Source organism: Oncorhynchus kisutch, linkage group LG14 (genome assembly GCF_002021735.2).
Source record: "Oncorhynchus kisutch isolate 150728-3 linkage group LG14, Okis_V2, whole genome shotgun sequence".
Classification (NCBI taxonomy): Eukaryota; Metazoa; Chordata; class Actinopteri; order Salmoniformes; family Salmonidae; genus Oncorhynchus; species Oncorhynchus kisutch.
The window spans coordinates 41,068,921-41,083,668 of NC_034187.2; the positions used below are offsets into that span (position 1 = coordinate 41,068,921).

General features: G+C 44.6%; 1 protein-coding gene across 2 annotated transcripts in view; it reads left to right on the top strand.

The window, feature by feature from the left end:
* The window catches only part of msrab (methionine sulfoxide reductase Ab), a 43,048-nt gene that overhangs the window by 25,186 nt on the left and 3,114 nt on the right, over positions 1-14,748 (top strand). For both annotated transcript variants that reach the window (XM_020500830.2, XM_031788408.1), the window contains exon 5: positions 1,625-1,731. In XM_020500830.2, coding sequence (XP_020356419.1) covers positions 1,625-1,731 — 107 coding nt within the window. The remainder of the gene's footprint in view (positions 1-1,624; positions 1,732-14,748) is intronic.

Genomic DNA, 14,748 nt, shown 5'->3' on the forward strand with positions numbered 1-14,748 from the left:
AATTTTAATTAGGGCTTGGTGGTGCGTAGGTTAGGTGGGTGACCTTTTGTGAAATGCGCGGAGGGTGGGGTAACCCCTAGCCCCCTCTACACCCCCCATTATCCCCTCTGTTTTCAGAAGCAAGGCACTCATGAATTATTCAAGAGGAGCAGGGAGGCTCTCATTAATAATTTCTGATGCTCTTTGATGGATGGTGGAGAAAAATAAGGGCCCTTAAAAATAAAGGGGAAGAGAAGGAAAGAGGGCAGAGATGGGGAGTTTTTAAGTATTAGATTATTTTTGGGGCTCTGAGGAGTTCTTAAAGGAAGAGTAAGAGGGATCAAATGTGACATGATTTACAATATTTAATCGTGATATAGGATGATGCCGTGGATCATGTCATGGATTCCTTGGTTTCATCATTGTCTCCCTCTACTCCATCACAACCTCTGAAGTGAAAACTATAACATTTTATTTTATTCCATTCTATTCTGTTCCATTATATTATATTATATTAATTCCATTTAATTATATTCTATTTTATTCTAATCCATTCTATCTTTCTGCTCTCCTCCTACATTCATCTCTCCCCCCTTCCACCTTTAAAAAAAAAAAAAGAAGTTTACCTGAGTCCCTTTTGCTTCCAAAATATTTGTTTTCAACTGTTTGTCATCCTACGTCATGGTGAAAGCCATGTGGGGCATGAAGTGGCAACGGCGATGGTCACTGTGGCGGTGGCTGGTTAGGGACCCTAGGAGGTCACACGGGAAGGTCACGCGGAACGGTCGGCGGCGCTGGGGCAGCCAATCAGGGAGCGTTGTTGTGCCCTTTGATGAAGGTGTTTTGGCGGCAGCCATAAGCCTTATCGCACTGAGGGGAGCTGGGGGTAAAATGGCCTTCATCCAGCCCTGCCGAGAGAGAAGGAGAGAGAGAAAGAGAGGGACAGAGGGGGGGGGGGGGAATATGACGGAGGGATAGAAGGAGAAAGGGATCAGAAGCAGGACAGAGAGTGAAATTGAGAGGGAGGGAGGGATGGGAAGAAGGACCAGAGAGGGGAAGATGGTGAAAAGAGGGAGCGAGAGCGAGAGAGAGAAAGAGAGCGATGAATAGAGGGACAGACGGCCTGAAAGAGACTCTGATGCCATTCGATGCCAAACGTCCCCCAGGATAGTGGCATTTCAAAAGTAGAAAATAGAAGCAAGCTTTTTGGCCACTTAGCAGTACATATACGGGAGCCAAGTCTTCTCCAACGCGTCTGATGTAAAGCTGATGAAAATATTGACAAGCTGCAGAGCACAGCTTGACAAGCCGCGCTAGCAGACTGAGAATGGGAAACAGATACACTGCCTGTCCTCCACTACTGTGTCTACAACACAAGAGAAAGAGCTGCACTTCTATAGAAATAGACGCACGGAGATGTTTAAATGGGTAACTCAATGACAAATGTAATTTCAGTTCACTTACAATTTGAATAATTTTTTCATACAGTATGGAAATGTAGCCAGGCGGCGTAGAAAATGTATGCTACAATCTTGACCAATCAAGTCTGCTCCTTCATGGCAAAAATATGATGTGTACATCACAATGTTTGTTGGCACTTCTACTACAATTACCTGCGTTGTCTGTCTCGTCGGTGTGCTTTCAGGGATGAAGCAGCAGGCAGACTATGGAACCCAGTACCGTTCAGCCATTTACGCCTCCAGTCCCTCTCAACAGGAGCTGGCTCTCAGCACCAGACAAGCCTACCAAGAGGTACTGAAAAACCTTCTAACCCTACGCTAACTACACGAACAAACACGCACACACCCACACCCGTGTGCACTTACACACACATAGACGCACGCACGCGCACACACGCACCCGTGGCGGTCGGTGCCGTTTAAGATGAGGGAGGACGGTAAGGCGTGGCCTTATTTCTATGACAGCATATTGGGATGACTGTCATTCATATTCAATTCACCCAGCTCAATGTGACCTCGATAGGTTTAGGCTACTAACATGATACTCGAACGTTCCCTACACCCACAACCTAGCTTATGAATGAAAGTTTACAATGTAGGTGCACACAGGTCAAGATAATTGTTTTAGGTGACAGACTGACACATTTAATAGCGCCTTGCACACTCTTGCCTGCATCTAGCTGGTCTAGGGTGTGATCATTAGTCCAACAATTTGCAAACGAGAGTTTCTATTGGACAAATGAAGGTATGTTTATCCCAGTTTCATTCCGTTTGCTGGAGTTTAAGAAACATTTTTTCAACAGAATCAGTGGAATGGATACACCCTGATCACATGTAAACACAATTCACTTTCATAGCAGCCACGTTGTATTCCTTGGAGCGTCTAGGCGCTCCCCTTCTCTCACCTTTTCCCTTCGCTTGTGGACTTCAATGCATAACAGCTGTCTGTCACCAGGTGAAAGCCAAACCATATCATAAGCCCTGACCTCTACACACAGCCTACATGGTTGTCACCATATTAGCTAAAGTAACGTCATAATCAGCATACTGTAGCTAATAGAACTAACGCATCAGTAAAGCCGCTACAATCATGCAGTACAGTGTGTACAGTCAGTAAGCAGTTTAGCAGTTACATCTACGAGCCCCGGTGGCAATAAAGGTGTAAAACCAAAAGCTTATCTTGACTTGGAAGAGTTCCAGTGTTGGATAGTCATAGCCAGCTAGCTAACATAGCATCCCTCTGTTTGATCCGGGTGTTTGAGTAGGCTAAACTAGCTAGTTGCATTTGCTAGCTAAGTAAGTGAAAGTGAAAAATAATGTCTCACTCTCTCTTGCTTCTTCTTAATTTTTGAAGAAATCAATTTGTTCAAAACTGTTCAACTACCGTCTTTCTCTCTCTTTGAGTCAACTAGTCTCCTGGCACCTACTACCAAAACCCGTTCAAAGGCACTTACATCTTTTGTCTTGCCCGTTCACCCTCTGAATGGCACACACACACACACACACACACACACACACACACACACACACACACACACACACACACACACACACACACACAATCCATGTATTAATGTCACAAGGCTTAAAAATCCTTCTTTAACCTGTCTCCTTCCCTTCATCTACACTGATTGGAGTGGATTTAACAGGTGGCATCAATAAGGGATCATAGCTTTCACCTGGTCAGTCTATGTCGTGGATAGAGTAGGTGTTCCTATTGTTTTGTCAGTGTACTCACATACACTATGATCTAACACTACACTTCTAGCACGTTGCCTCTTACACTAAGATAACAGTTTAGTTTTTTGCCCTAGCACTACATAATAATAATAATAATGATGAACTCATCGTCAAGTTGCGATTATTTGAACCAGCTGTGTAGTGTTAGCGCAAAACCCAGGGTCTCCAGGAACGAGTTTGGGAAATACTGGTTTAAACCAACCTGAATCTCTGCTTTACGTTGACATTACGTCATTATTAGGGAATTTTGATATCACAAGTGCCGCTGTGTAAAAACACGGACTACTTTTTGCTCCTCGGGTTCACTTGTCTCCAGCAAGTCATGATTCATTGCTAGCAAATGATAACCCTTCAATATCATAGAACCAGGTACTTACTGTAGCACCGTAGGAGGCCGTTCCTTCTCTTGCTAGAATAAAAGACGCCCCTGCTGTGTTCCGACCTGGTACCGACGAACCTGCAGTTTGCAGTTCGCAATGCTCGTCAGTGGTCGAGAACTTGACTTTGAGCCAATCAGAGAACACAAACCTCCACATGGGAAAGCCAACAAAAGTGACAAGAAAAAGGAAAAAAAAGAGGGCACTTTTCCCCGGTGTTGTCCAACCCCTATTTCCCTATTTCACGTCTTTACATCTAGCTAAGGAATCTTGTGCTTGAAGGATTTTTTTGGTTTGTTAGGTTGAGTTTGATAATGTGCACCAGGCAGTCACACACACTTCATATGAAACAAATGGGGTGGTAAGTGCAGCACAATGCACACAACACTAAATGCTTTACCAAGCTCGTGATATATCAAGATTTTGATTAAATAATTTAATTCACTCTCCATTATTCCATGGTTAGTGCTATCCGGGATACTTGGGACATCCCTACCCTGAACCCTAAACTGAAAAATAACCCTTACCTAACCTTAACCCTTACCTTAACCATTTTCATTTTCAAGGATCCTCACTTAGCATTATCCCTTCCTGCTTGCTAGCTAACATTAGCTAAATGGTTAGCATCGCCATTTAGCACAATGTAGCTAGGTACTCCACCGACTCTCTACAGTTAACAGGCAGCTTAATTCAAAAACAAATCCATTGTGATGTAATTATATCTAGTTGAGGCCATCTGGTTAGTATCAACAAGGGCTTACTACATATTCTAGCTAGCTAGCAACAATGTTAGAACATTAATTAGCTTAATAGCTACAGGCACAAGTCAACAAGCCACTGCCACCTTGTGGCCTGGAGTATTTAAACAAAGCAAATTGGAGGTAGAACTGTTCTATGTGAACAACAGAAAGTTAACTTCCATCACTCTGGGCAGAGGTGGTAAGTACCTATCGGCAGTCAGGTTTCTAAGTGTGTCTGACCCTTTAGTCTACAGAGGTGCCATTTTGGGCCTCTTCGCATCAGTTGCACTGAGGAGACAGTGAAATGCTTGACACAGCAGAGGCCTCAGCAGGGTTTGTGACTGAGCGGGACTCTGTTGTCCCTCTTGTTTTCTGTTGAGTCAGGTCACTGGGCTCTTGGCTGACACTGAGGTTACAGAGGTGGCAGGGCATGTCCTACTGTCCTTCTGTGACAGTCTGGACGGATAGACGGACCTAGCCCTCCACCCCTCTGGGGGGGTCATAATATATGTGTGTGTGGTGGTTCCTGGGGTGTGAGGTTCATGTGTCTCATTACGATTTAGGAAAGGAAAGGGGATACCTAGTCAGTTGCTCAACTGAATGCATTCAATTTGTCTTCCGCATTTAACCTAACCCCTCTGAATCAGTTTGTGTGTGTGTGTGGGTGGGTGGGGGGGTGTGGGGGGGGGGCTCAGCGGCCTTTTGACAGCCCTTCAGTCTCGGCTCTGTGATCTGATTGCATCCCCTCCCTGTCCCCTTCCTAGCTCCTCTTGTCCCCTCTCTTTGGTCCCAGCTGCCACCCCTGCCTGACATTTGACCCCTGCCCAAGGCCAAGGCTAGGGAGGTGGGGGGGGGGGGGGGGGGGTCGCTGTCACAGCAGCCTGACAGCCCACCAGTCCATGACCGCTGACCCTGGGACCGATCAGTTACCATGGCGATCCCATTCCCCTCATTTCCTATGAATCCCATTTAGGACGGGATGGAGGAATGGATTAGGCAATTCATGTGCGTCTCAGAGTCGGTTTGGATTAATGTGCCATTAGAGAGAGAGGAGAGAGAGAGGCGCAGGTTGTCAATCTAAGATGGGGTGAATAGGCGAGATGGCTTGTTTCACAAACTGGCCTCCAGTAGAAAAGATCAGGGCTTTAGAGGCTAACTGTTAACCCCAGTCATTGTCATTGAGAGGTTAACCACTAACCCCAGTCATTGCCATTGAGAGGCTAACTGCTAAGCCCAGTCATTGTCATTGAGAGGCTAACCGCTAACCCCAGTCATTGGCTGTATGTGCAGATAGGGGGCTTGCTGCGGTTGGGGCCGTTCAAGATCACAACGGTCAAAGCAGTTGACAATAAACTGTTGAAACAAATGTTTGCTTCTCAGGGAGCTTGTGGCCTTGCTGGTTAGTTTTGAACAATTGCATATTGTAGAGAGAGATTTGTTTTGTAAGCCTGGGTCATGTTCATTAGGCACTGAAATGGACAAAAAAGGAATAAAACAGAGAAGGACCACTTGTCCAATAAGAAACACTTATTTCCAATTTGTGTTGCAAAATGTTTTTCGTTGCATACCTTAATGAATGGAACCCTGCCATAGAAGGACTTCCGTCTCTCTGTGATAACTTAAATGGTTAGTCTTTTCTATATACCTCAAGTCCTCATTCGTACAGTGCCAAAGCACATCTTATGGATTTCAAAGAATCTGTCCGTTGCAAAATAGCTGATGTAATGTGAAATTACTATTGCTCTGCCGTCTCATTACGATTTGGTGCTCTGTGTGTGTGTGTGTGTGTGTGTGTGTGTGTGTGTGTGTGTGTACTGCACGCACGTCCACTGCAAGCATGACTGTGTGTGCTTACGTGTGTGTGTGTGTGTATGTACAGTGCCCGTGTGTGTATGTGTGTGTGCCCCCCTAAAAGCACATCCTCATCCTTGGAGAGATGTGGTTGGCTTGGCAATAGGTACTAGAGGCTGCCCAAGATTCTGCCACACACACAGACGCACGTACACACAGCCCAATGAATAATTAACCCTTACAAGGCTCCTTCCTTTTGCAGGGCTTTCAGTTTCTTAACTTCGGTACAGCGGCACAAAAAAGATAGTGTGCGTATTTAAAGCAACAACAAAAAATAGAGAGGCAGAAAAGCTTGTTTAAGCGTGAGAAGAGGGGAGGGCATGGAGGAGAGGAGAGGGGGATGAGGAGAGGAGGAGGTGGAGAATTCGCTATAATGAAATTTGAAATGTGCGGAACATCAAAGACTTCTGCAGCAGCGCTGCTGTGCTAAGGAGCACCATAACGCCCCCCCCCCCCCCACACACACACTCTCTCTGTCTCTCCCCCCCTCTCTCTCTCTCTCTCTCTGTCTCCATATCTCTCTACCTCTCCTGTCTTTCCCTCTCCCTCAATCCCTCTACATTTCTCTCTCTTTCTCCATCTCTCTCTCCTCCCTCTACTTCTCTCTCCCTCTCCTCCTTTTCATATTTTCTCCTTCTGTCTCTCTCCTGCAGTGTCTCTCCTGAGCTAGGGGGAAGAAAGGAGGAATGGGAGGGTTTGATTAAGGGGAGAAGCGTGGCGGGGAATGGGGTGAGGTGGGCTAGGGGGTTTGTAGGAAGTTGGGGGGAGGGTGTGACCGCGTTCCGTTCTGTGTGTAGAACAATGGTTTTTAACAAGCCAGCCAGAGTGCATTGAGTGAGTGTGTGTGCGTGCCTGCGCCCGTGTGTGTGTGCACCTTTGTGTGTGTGCGTGCGTGCGCCAGCGTATGTGATCGGAGCCTTGGCGAAGCAAGTGTGCCCTCTGATAAGAGAGCCTGGCTTAAAGAGCTGTGTGTGTGTGTGTGTGTGTGTGTGTGGGGGGGGGGGGGGGGGGTTGCGGGCTATAAAGTTTAGAGGAGAAACCCAGGCGTTCTTCAATGGGGGCAGAACTGCTCTTTTCGGGGCTCTAAAGAGTGTAGAGTACCTGTGCTCTTTTACAGTCACTAAGGAATGCCTTATCCAATTCGTCACCTTGGTTTGGTCCATAAAACTCCCGTCCTTCCCTATGTGTGGTCTTTGACTGTGTGCCTGTCTGGGTGTGTCCATGTATGTGTCTACGTACAGTTGAAATCGGGAGTTTTACATACACTTAGTCATTAAATCTCGTTTTTCAACCACTCCACAAATTTCTTGTTAACAAACTATAGTTTTGGCAAGTCGGTTAGGACATCTACTTTGTGCATGACACAAGTCATTTTTTATTTTATTTTTTACAGACAGATTACTTCACTTATAACTAACTCACTGTATCACAATTCCAGTGGGTCAGAAGTTTACATACACTAAGTTGACTGTGCCTATAAACAGCTTGGAAAATGCCAGAAAATTGTGTCATGGCTTTAGAAGCGTCTGATAGGGTAATTGACATCATTTGAGTCAATTGGAGTAGTCAATTGGAGGTATTTCAAGGCCTACCTTCAAACTCAGTGCCTCTTTGCTTGTCATCATGGGGAAATCAAAAGAAATCAGCCAAGACCTCCGGAAAAAAATTGTAGACCTCCACAAGTCTGGCTCATCCTTGGGAGCAATTTCCAAATGCCTGAAGGTACCACGTTCATCTGTACAAACAATAGTACGCAAGTAAAACACCATGGGACCACGCAGCCTTCATACCGCTCAGGAAGGAGACTCTTTCTGCCTCCTAGAGATGAACGTACTTTGGTGCAACAAATGCAAATCATTCCCAGAACAAAAGCAGAGGACCTTGTGAAGATTCTGGAGGAAACAGGTACAAAAGTATCAATATCCACAGTACAACAAGTCCTATATCGACGTAACCTGTAAGGCCGCTCAGCAAGGAAGAAGCCACTGCTCCAAAACCGCCATTAAAAAGCCAGACTACAGTTTGCAACTGCACATGGGGACAAAGATCATACTTTTTTGAGAAATGTCCTCTGGTCTGATGAAACAAAAATAGAACTGTTTGGCCGTAATGACCATTGTTATGTTTGGAGGGAAAGGGGAGGCTTGCAAGCCGAAGAACACCATCACAACCGTGAAGCATTGCTTAAGGACAACAAAGTCAAGATATTGGAGTGGCCATCACAAAGCCCTGACCTCAATCCTATAGAAAATGTGTGGGCAGAACTGAAAAAGCGTGTGCGAGCATGGAGGCCTACAAACTAGATTCAGTTACACCAGCTCTGTCAGGAGGAATGGGACAAAATTCACACAATTTGTTGTGGGAAGGTTGTGGAAGGCTACCCGAAACGTTTGACCCAAGTTAAACAATTGAAAGGCAATGCTACCAAATACTAATTGAGTGTATGTAAACTTCCGACCCACTGGGAATGTGATGAAAGAAATAAAAGCTGAAATAAATCCTTCTCTCTATTATTCTGACATTTCACATTCTTAAAATAAAGTGGTGATCCTAACTGACCTAAGACAGGGAATTTTTACTAGGATTAAATGTCAGGAATTGTGAAAAACTGAGTTTAAATGTATTTGGCTCAAGTGTATGTAATCTTCCAACTTCAACTGTATGTCCTTGCACCACGTTGTGTCTCAGCATACTCTTGAGTTGAACTATCAGTGATATATATCTCTATTATCCCCATAGTCTGTATTTTATCTCACACACACACGCACGCACAAAGACACACACATGCACATGCACACACACACACACACACACACACACACACACACACACACACACACACACACACACACACACACACACACACACACACACACACACACACACACACACACACACGCACACACACTCCTTAGTCCTACTTATCCACCCTCTAGTTTATAACCGCCACAGTGAAAAAGGCTCTGAATGCTACTAAAATCACCTACCGTTCACTATTGAACATGCAAAACCCATGCAGGTAACACATGCATATACTTGCGTGCATTCATATGTACATATACAGAATAAGTATTTCGAAAGTCATGGATAAGTCGAAATTAAAGGAGTGTTCATAGGTGAGCTGTGTGATATCACAGCGTGTAGCTAGAGTGCTGTGGCTGTGAAAAAGCACAGCCACGCTGGTTGGTGTCTCGCTGCCTCCCAAACAAAATGTAGGACCGCACTCTGGCTGCAGATTTGAGAGGCAACCTAAAATGGATGCCTGACCCGGTCTGTGAGTGGGATGAGCAGAGAAGCGCTCACACGCTCTTCATCCTACGTGCACAGATGCGCACTCACACATACTCACACACACAGAAATGAGCATGCACACTCACACTCTCACAGAGGATACACAGAACGTAGCACCCACTCACACGGCAAATGTACTTTACATATAGTACCAGTCAAAAGTTTGGACACACCTACTCATTCCAGGGTTTTTCTTTATTTTGACTATTTCGTACATTGTAGAATAATAGTGAAGACATCAAAACTATGAAATAACACATATGGAATCATGTAGTAACCAAAAAATTGTCAAACAAATCTAAATATGTTTTATATTTCAGATTCTTCAAAGTAGCCACCCTTTGTCTTGATGACAGCTTGGCACACTCTTGGCATTCTCTCAACCGGCTTCATCGGGTAGTCACCTGGAATGCATTTCAATTAACAGGAGTGGCTTGTTAAAAGTTAATTTGTGGAATTTCTTTCCTTCTTAATGCGTTTGAGCCAATCAGTTGTGTTGTGACAATGTAGGGGTGGTATACAGAAGATAGCCCTATTTGGTAAAAGACCAAGTCCATATTATGGCAAGAACAGCTCAAATAAGCAAAGAGAAATGACGGTCCATCATTACTTTAAGACATGGAGGTCAGTTCATCTGGAAAATTTCAAGAACTTTTAAAGTTTCTTCAAGTGCAGCAAAAACCATCAAGCTCTATGATGAAACTGGTTCTCATGAGGACCGCCACAAGAAAGGAAGACCCAGAGTTACCTCTGCTGAAGAGGATAAGTTCATTAGAGTTAAGTGGGACTCAGAAATTGCAGCCCAAATAAATGCTTCACAGAGTTCAAGTAACAGACACATCTCAATATCAGCTGTTCAGAGGCGACTGTGTGAATCAGGCCTTCCTTCATTGTCGAATTGCTGCAAAGAAACCGCTATTACAGGACACCAATAAGATGCAACGGACATTAGACTGGTGGAAATCTGTCCTTGGTCTGATGATTCCAAATGTGAGATTTTTTGTGAGATGCAGAGTAGGTGAACGTATGATCTCCGCATGTGTAGTTCCCACCGTGAAGCATGGAGGAGGAGGTGTGATGGTGTGGGGGTGCTTTGCTGGTGACACTGTCTGTGATTTATTTAGAATTCATGGCACGCTTAACCAGCATGGCTGCCACAGCATTCTGCAGCGATACGCCATCCCATCTGGTTTGCACTTAGTGGGACTATCATTTGTTTTTCAGCAGGACAATGACCCAACACACCTCCCGGCTGTGTAAGGGCTATTTAACCAAGAAGGAGAGTGATAGAGTGCTCCCTCCACAATAATTTGACCTCAACCCTATTGAGATGGTTTGGGATGAGTTGGACCGCAGAGTGAAGGCCAACAAGTGGTCAACAACTCCTTCAAGACTGTTGGAAAAGCATTCCAGGTGAAGCTGGAGAGCTGGAGGGTGTGCAAAGCTGTGCAAAACAAGAGTGTGCAAAGCTGTCATCAAGGCAAAGGGTGCCTACTTTGAAGAATCTTTGTTTACCACTTTTTGTTTACTACATGATTCCATATGTGTTATTTCACAGCGTTGATGTCTTCACTATTATTCTACAATGTAGAAAATAGTTCAAATAAAGAAAAACCCTTGAATGAGTAGGTGTGTCCAAACTTTTGACTGGAACTGTATATGATGTGCGCTGTCAGTTCACTGTTCCCATAAAGAACAAAGGCCATAATTGGAGAGTAGGGATACACAAACACACACACACACACACACTCAAAAGTGTTCATGGCTCTGTCGCTGTCCCGAACCTGTCAGGAGAAGACATTAATACTCAGGCCTCTAAAGTTTCTTCTCTCTACTCCGTTTCTCTGTCCTCCTTTTTTCCCCAGATAAAGAGTGAAGAGCAGGGGGCTCCCCTATTCCTCTCTTATTTGCCGTTACCTCTCCCTGCCTATCCATCTCCATGCCCCTCTCCTCTTCATCACCCTCTTTCCACCCTCTTTTCTATATATATATATGTTATTTTAAAGTTTTATTGTTGGACATAAAAAAAAACTGTAAAAACAGCAACAAATCAGCTCTACATAATTTTAATTTTGGAAATCTGTTCCAAAGTATTCACACACATAATAGAGAGATATATGTGACCGTAAACAAATGCAAGCAAGGTTTGAAATGATTATGTTTTAGTCAAAAGTTATGCAGTGCTTTCGGAAAGTATTCTGACCCCTTGACTTTTCCCACATTTTGTTATGTCATTTTTTTCAGCAATCTTCGCACAACACCCGATAATGACAATGCAAAAAAAACTCTCTATAAGGTCCCACAGTTGACAGTGCATGTCAGAGCAAAAACCAAGCCATGAGGTGGAAGGAATTGCCCGTAGAGCTCCGAGACAGGAATGTGTTCAAGGCACAGATCTGGGGATTTTAGCAGCATTGAAGGTCCAAAAGAACACAGTGGCCTCCATCATCCTTAAATGGAAAAGTTTGTAGCCACCAAGACTCTTCCTAGATCTGGCCGCCCGTTCAAACTGATCAATCGGGGGAGAGGGGCCTTGGCGATGGTCACTCTGACAGAGCTCTAGAGTTCCTCTGTGGAGATGAGAGAACCTTGCAAAAGGACAACCATCTCTGCAGCACTCCACCAATCAGGCCTTTATGGTAGAGTGGCCAGACGGAAGCCACTCCTCAGTAAAAAGCACATGACAGCCCGCTTGGAGTTTGCCAAAAGGCACCAAAACACTCTCAGACCATGAGAAACAAGATTCTCTGGTCTGATGAAACCAAGATTGAACTTGGGCAAAGTGTCTGAATAACGTATATAATTAGGATATTTCAGTAGTTTTTATAAATTAGAAAAAATGTGTCACTATAGGGTATTGTGTGTAGATTGATGAGGGGGAAAAAAATTTTTTAGAATCTGGCTGTAACGTAACAAAATGTGTAAAAAGTCAATGGGGTCTGAATACTTTCCGAAGGCACTATATCCTTTTTTGGGCTTTTTGCTGTCACTTTGCAGATGATGTTCCGACCCCCTGACCATCAGTGCCAGTAAAAATTGTCCTGCAGCTGAATGTAGATGATGATCCCTGACATAGGGAATCTTTAACATGTCAGGAGCATCATATTATAATATTATATCACAATGAGATATTGCTTTTCGAGACATAAAAAAAAAAAATGTACACGATATTGTAGAGTGCACTGTTTGAAGATGAGAATATACGTGTATTTTTTAGAGCAACCGTTCTTTGATTGAGTAACGTATTTGTATTGTAGTAACATTATTATGGGATGCTGTGTGCTCTGTTTAGATATTACGTATGTCATTCATCTGTGAAGCATTACTCAGAAGAGGACTGGGGGGGAAAAGGAACAATCCTTTAGCTTGCTTTTGACAGAACTGTCAACCATGTTTTAAAAAAAAGATTGCATAAATGACCATGTCCATGGTGAGGGCAAAACTCCTCTAATAATGTCCTACTGATGACTCAATGTGTTTGTGTGTGTCACTCTCTCTTTCTGTCGCTCTCTCGGTCTGTCTGTCTCTCGCTCTTTCTGTCTCTCTCGCTCTCTTTCTCTCTCTACAGCGTGGGCCTTCCGAAGTAGAAATAGAGAGAATACGGTAGATAAATAGAGAGTGAACCTTTCTTTTTCTTTACTCGGTGTGTCACATTTTATTTGTGTCGGGCGTCCGTCTCTCTCTCTAACGGTGGGGGGGTGTCTCTTGTTTTCTCGCTTGACTGGAGCTACGGTGAAGCCCGCTCTCCACGGTCCTTCCGTCGTCACACGGGAGAGAGACACGCTCGCTCGGCCGTAGTGCCTTTGACAGCCAAGCCTTTCCGACAGGCGTGAAGATGGGCTGACTGAGCTAGCTCGCAATGCAGGGCTTCACTGGGGTTAGTGTGGCGCTAAGGTGCCCTGCACTCAAAGGCTATTCAGTCAGACCCATTGCTAACACTAGCGCTAGCCGATTCTCAAGCCGCAGTGAGCCTTGCGGCTCCACTACGGCGTTTTGACACGACGTAACTGCATGCATTCTGATTTATGGGCTCAAAACGGCTGCCGTATTGTGACTTGCATTAGAGTCAGGCTTGAGAGTGTAGCCTATTCCTTCGCTGTCATCAGGCCATTTCTTGGGCATTGTATTCCTCTCATATAAAAACAAACCTCTAATGCATCTGATGCCCTGGGGCTTTCTGTCTATAATGAGTGGGCAGTGGGCCTATTTATAGTCTGGAAAAGCTGCCCTCCATTGTAAAATATGCAAAGGGGTGGCAATCCCTTACACATCATTGGGGAATGTGTATATTATAACAGTGCATTTGCCATAGGAATATCCTACATTTGATATAAGTGCAATGCATTTTGTCCCTCAACTTCTCCAAATGTGGCGTTTGATTTTGATGCAATGTCAGTCCGAAATATCTCATCACAAACCCTATTGGCCAGTGAGGACCGATGGTCTTGAATGCTGTTTTGAATGTGCTCGGGTTCTAAATGATCCTTTGGCTACAGATCTAGGATCAACTTACCTTCTCAAATACTAACCTTAACCACTCCCATCAAAATCAGTCTGTTTTCTGGGGGCAGTCAGTGCTTTGACATAGAGAGAGAACCACCACCTCGGGCATCACCTCCAGCACAATCCCACTCTAAATTCTTCACTGCTGCCTTGTGGCTGAAGGCTAGTACTGCATGTCGCGGCTTTATTCTTTCTCCCTGCTCTGTAGCAGTACAATGTCTCTCTGCGATGTTTGCCATCCTCTCTCCTCCTCTCGGACTTTCCAATGTGTTTTGAGAACAAGGCCAAGACAACGAGGATGCAAAGAATCGAGGAAGGATGAAGGGATCCCCTTGTGGCGGTGAACAATCCAGCACACCTTAGAATGATTGTTTCTGTTGGGGTCTCCAGAGTGCTAGTCTTTAAATGTATTTTGCGGGTGGAGGGAAGCCGTGTGTTTTGCTGCAAAGGAGTACTCCCTCAGCAGGTAGAGTGTGTTTGAATCCTGCTCTCGAGGTGCTTACACCATGTTGCAACACTTATGGAGAGCTCAAAGCTACCCAGAGCGCGAGGGAACAGAGCCAACGCTATAGAGAAACAGAGTCTGTTTCATGTGTCAATCAATCAACCACGCTGCTTTCTAAGTCAGAGAGCAGATCCATTATCTTTGGATAAAGTGCACCTGGTTCATGTTCTGGGCATATCGTAGCAAAACATTTCAAAATGTTGTGTAATGGATAATGAAAAATGAGCAGTTTAGCACCATTTCCGGTTATTTTTCTTACATTTTCTGACTAGTGAACAAAACCTTGAAGTCATTTTGTAGCT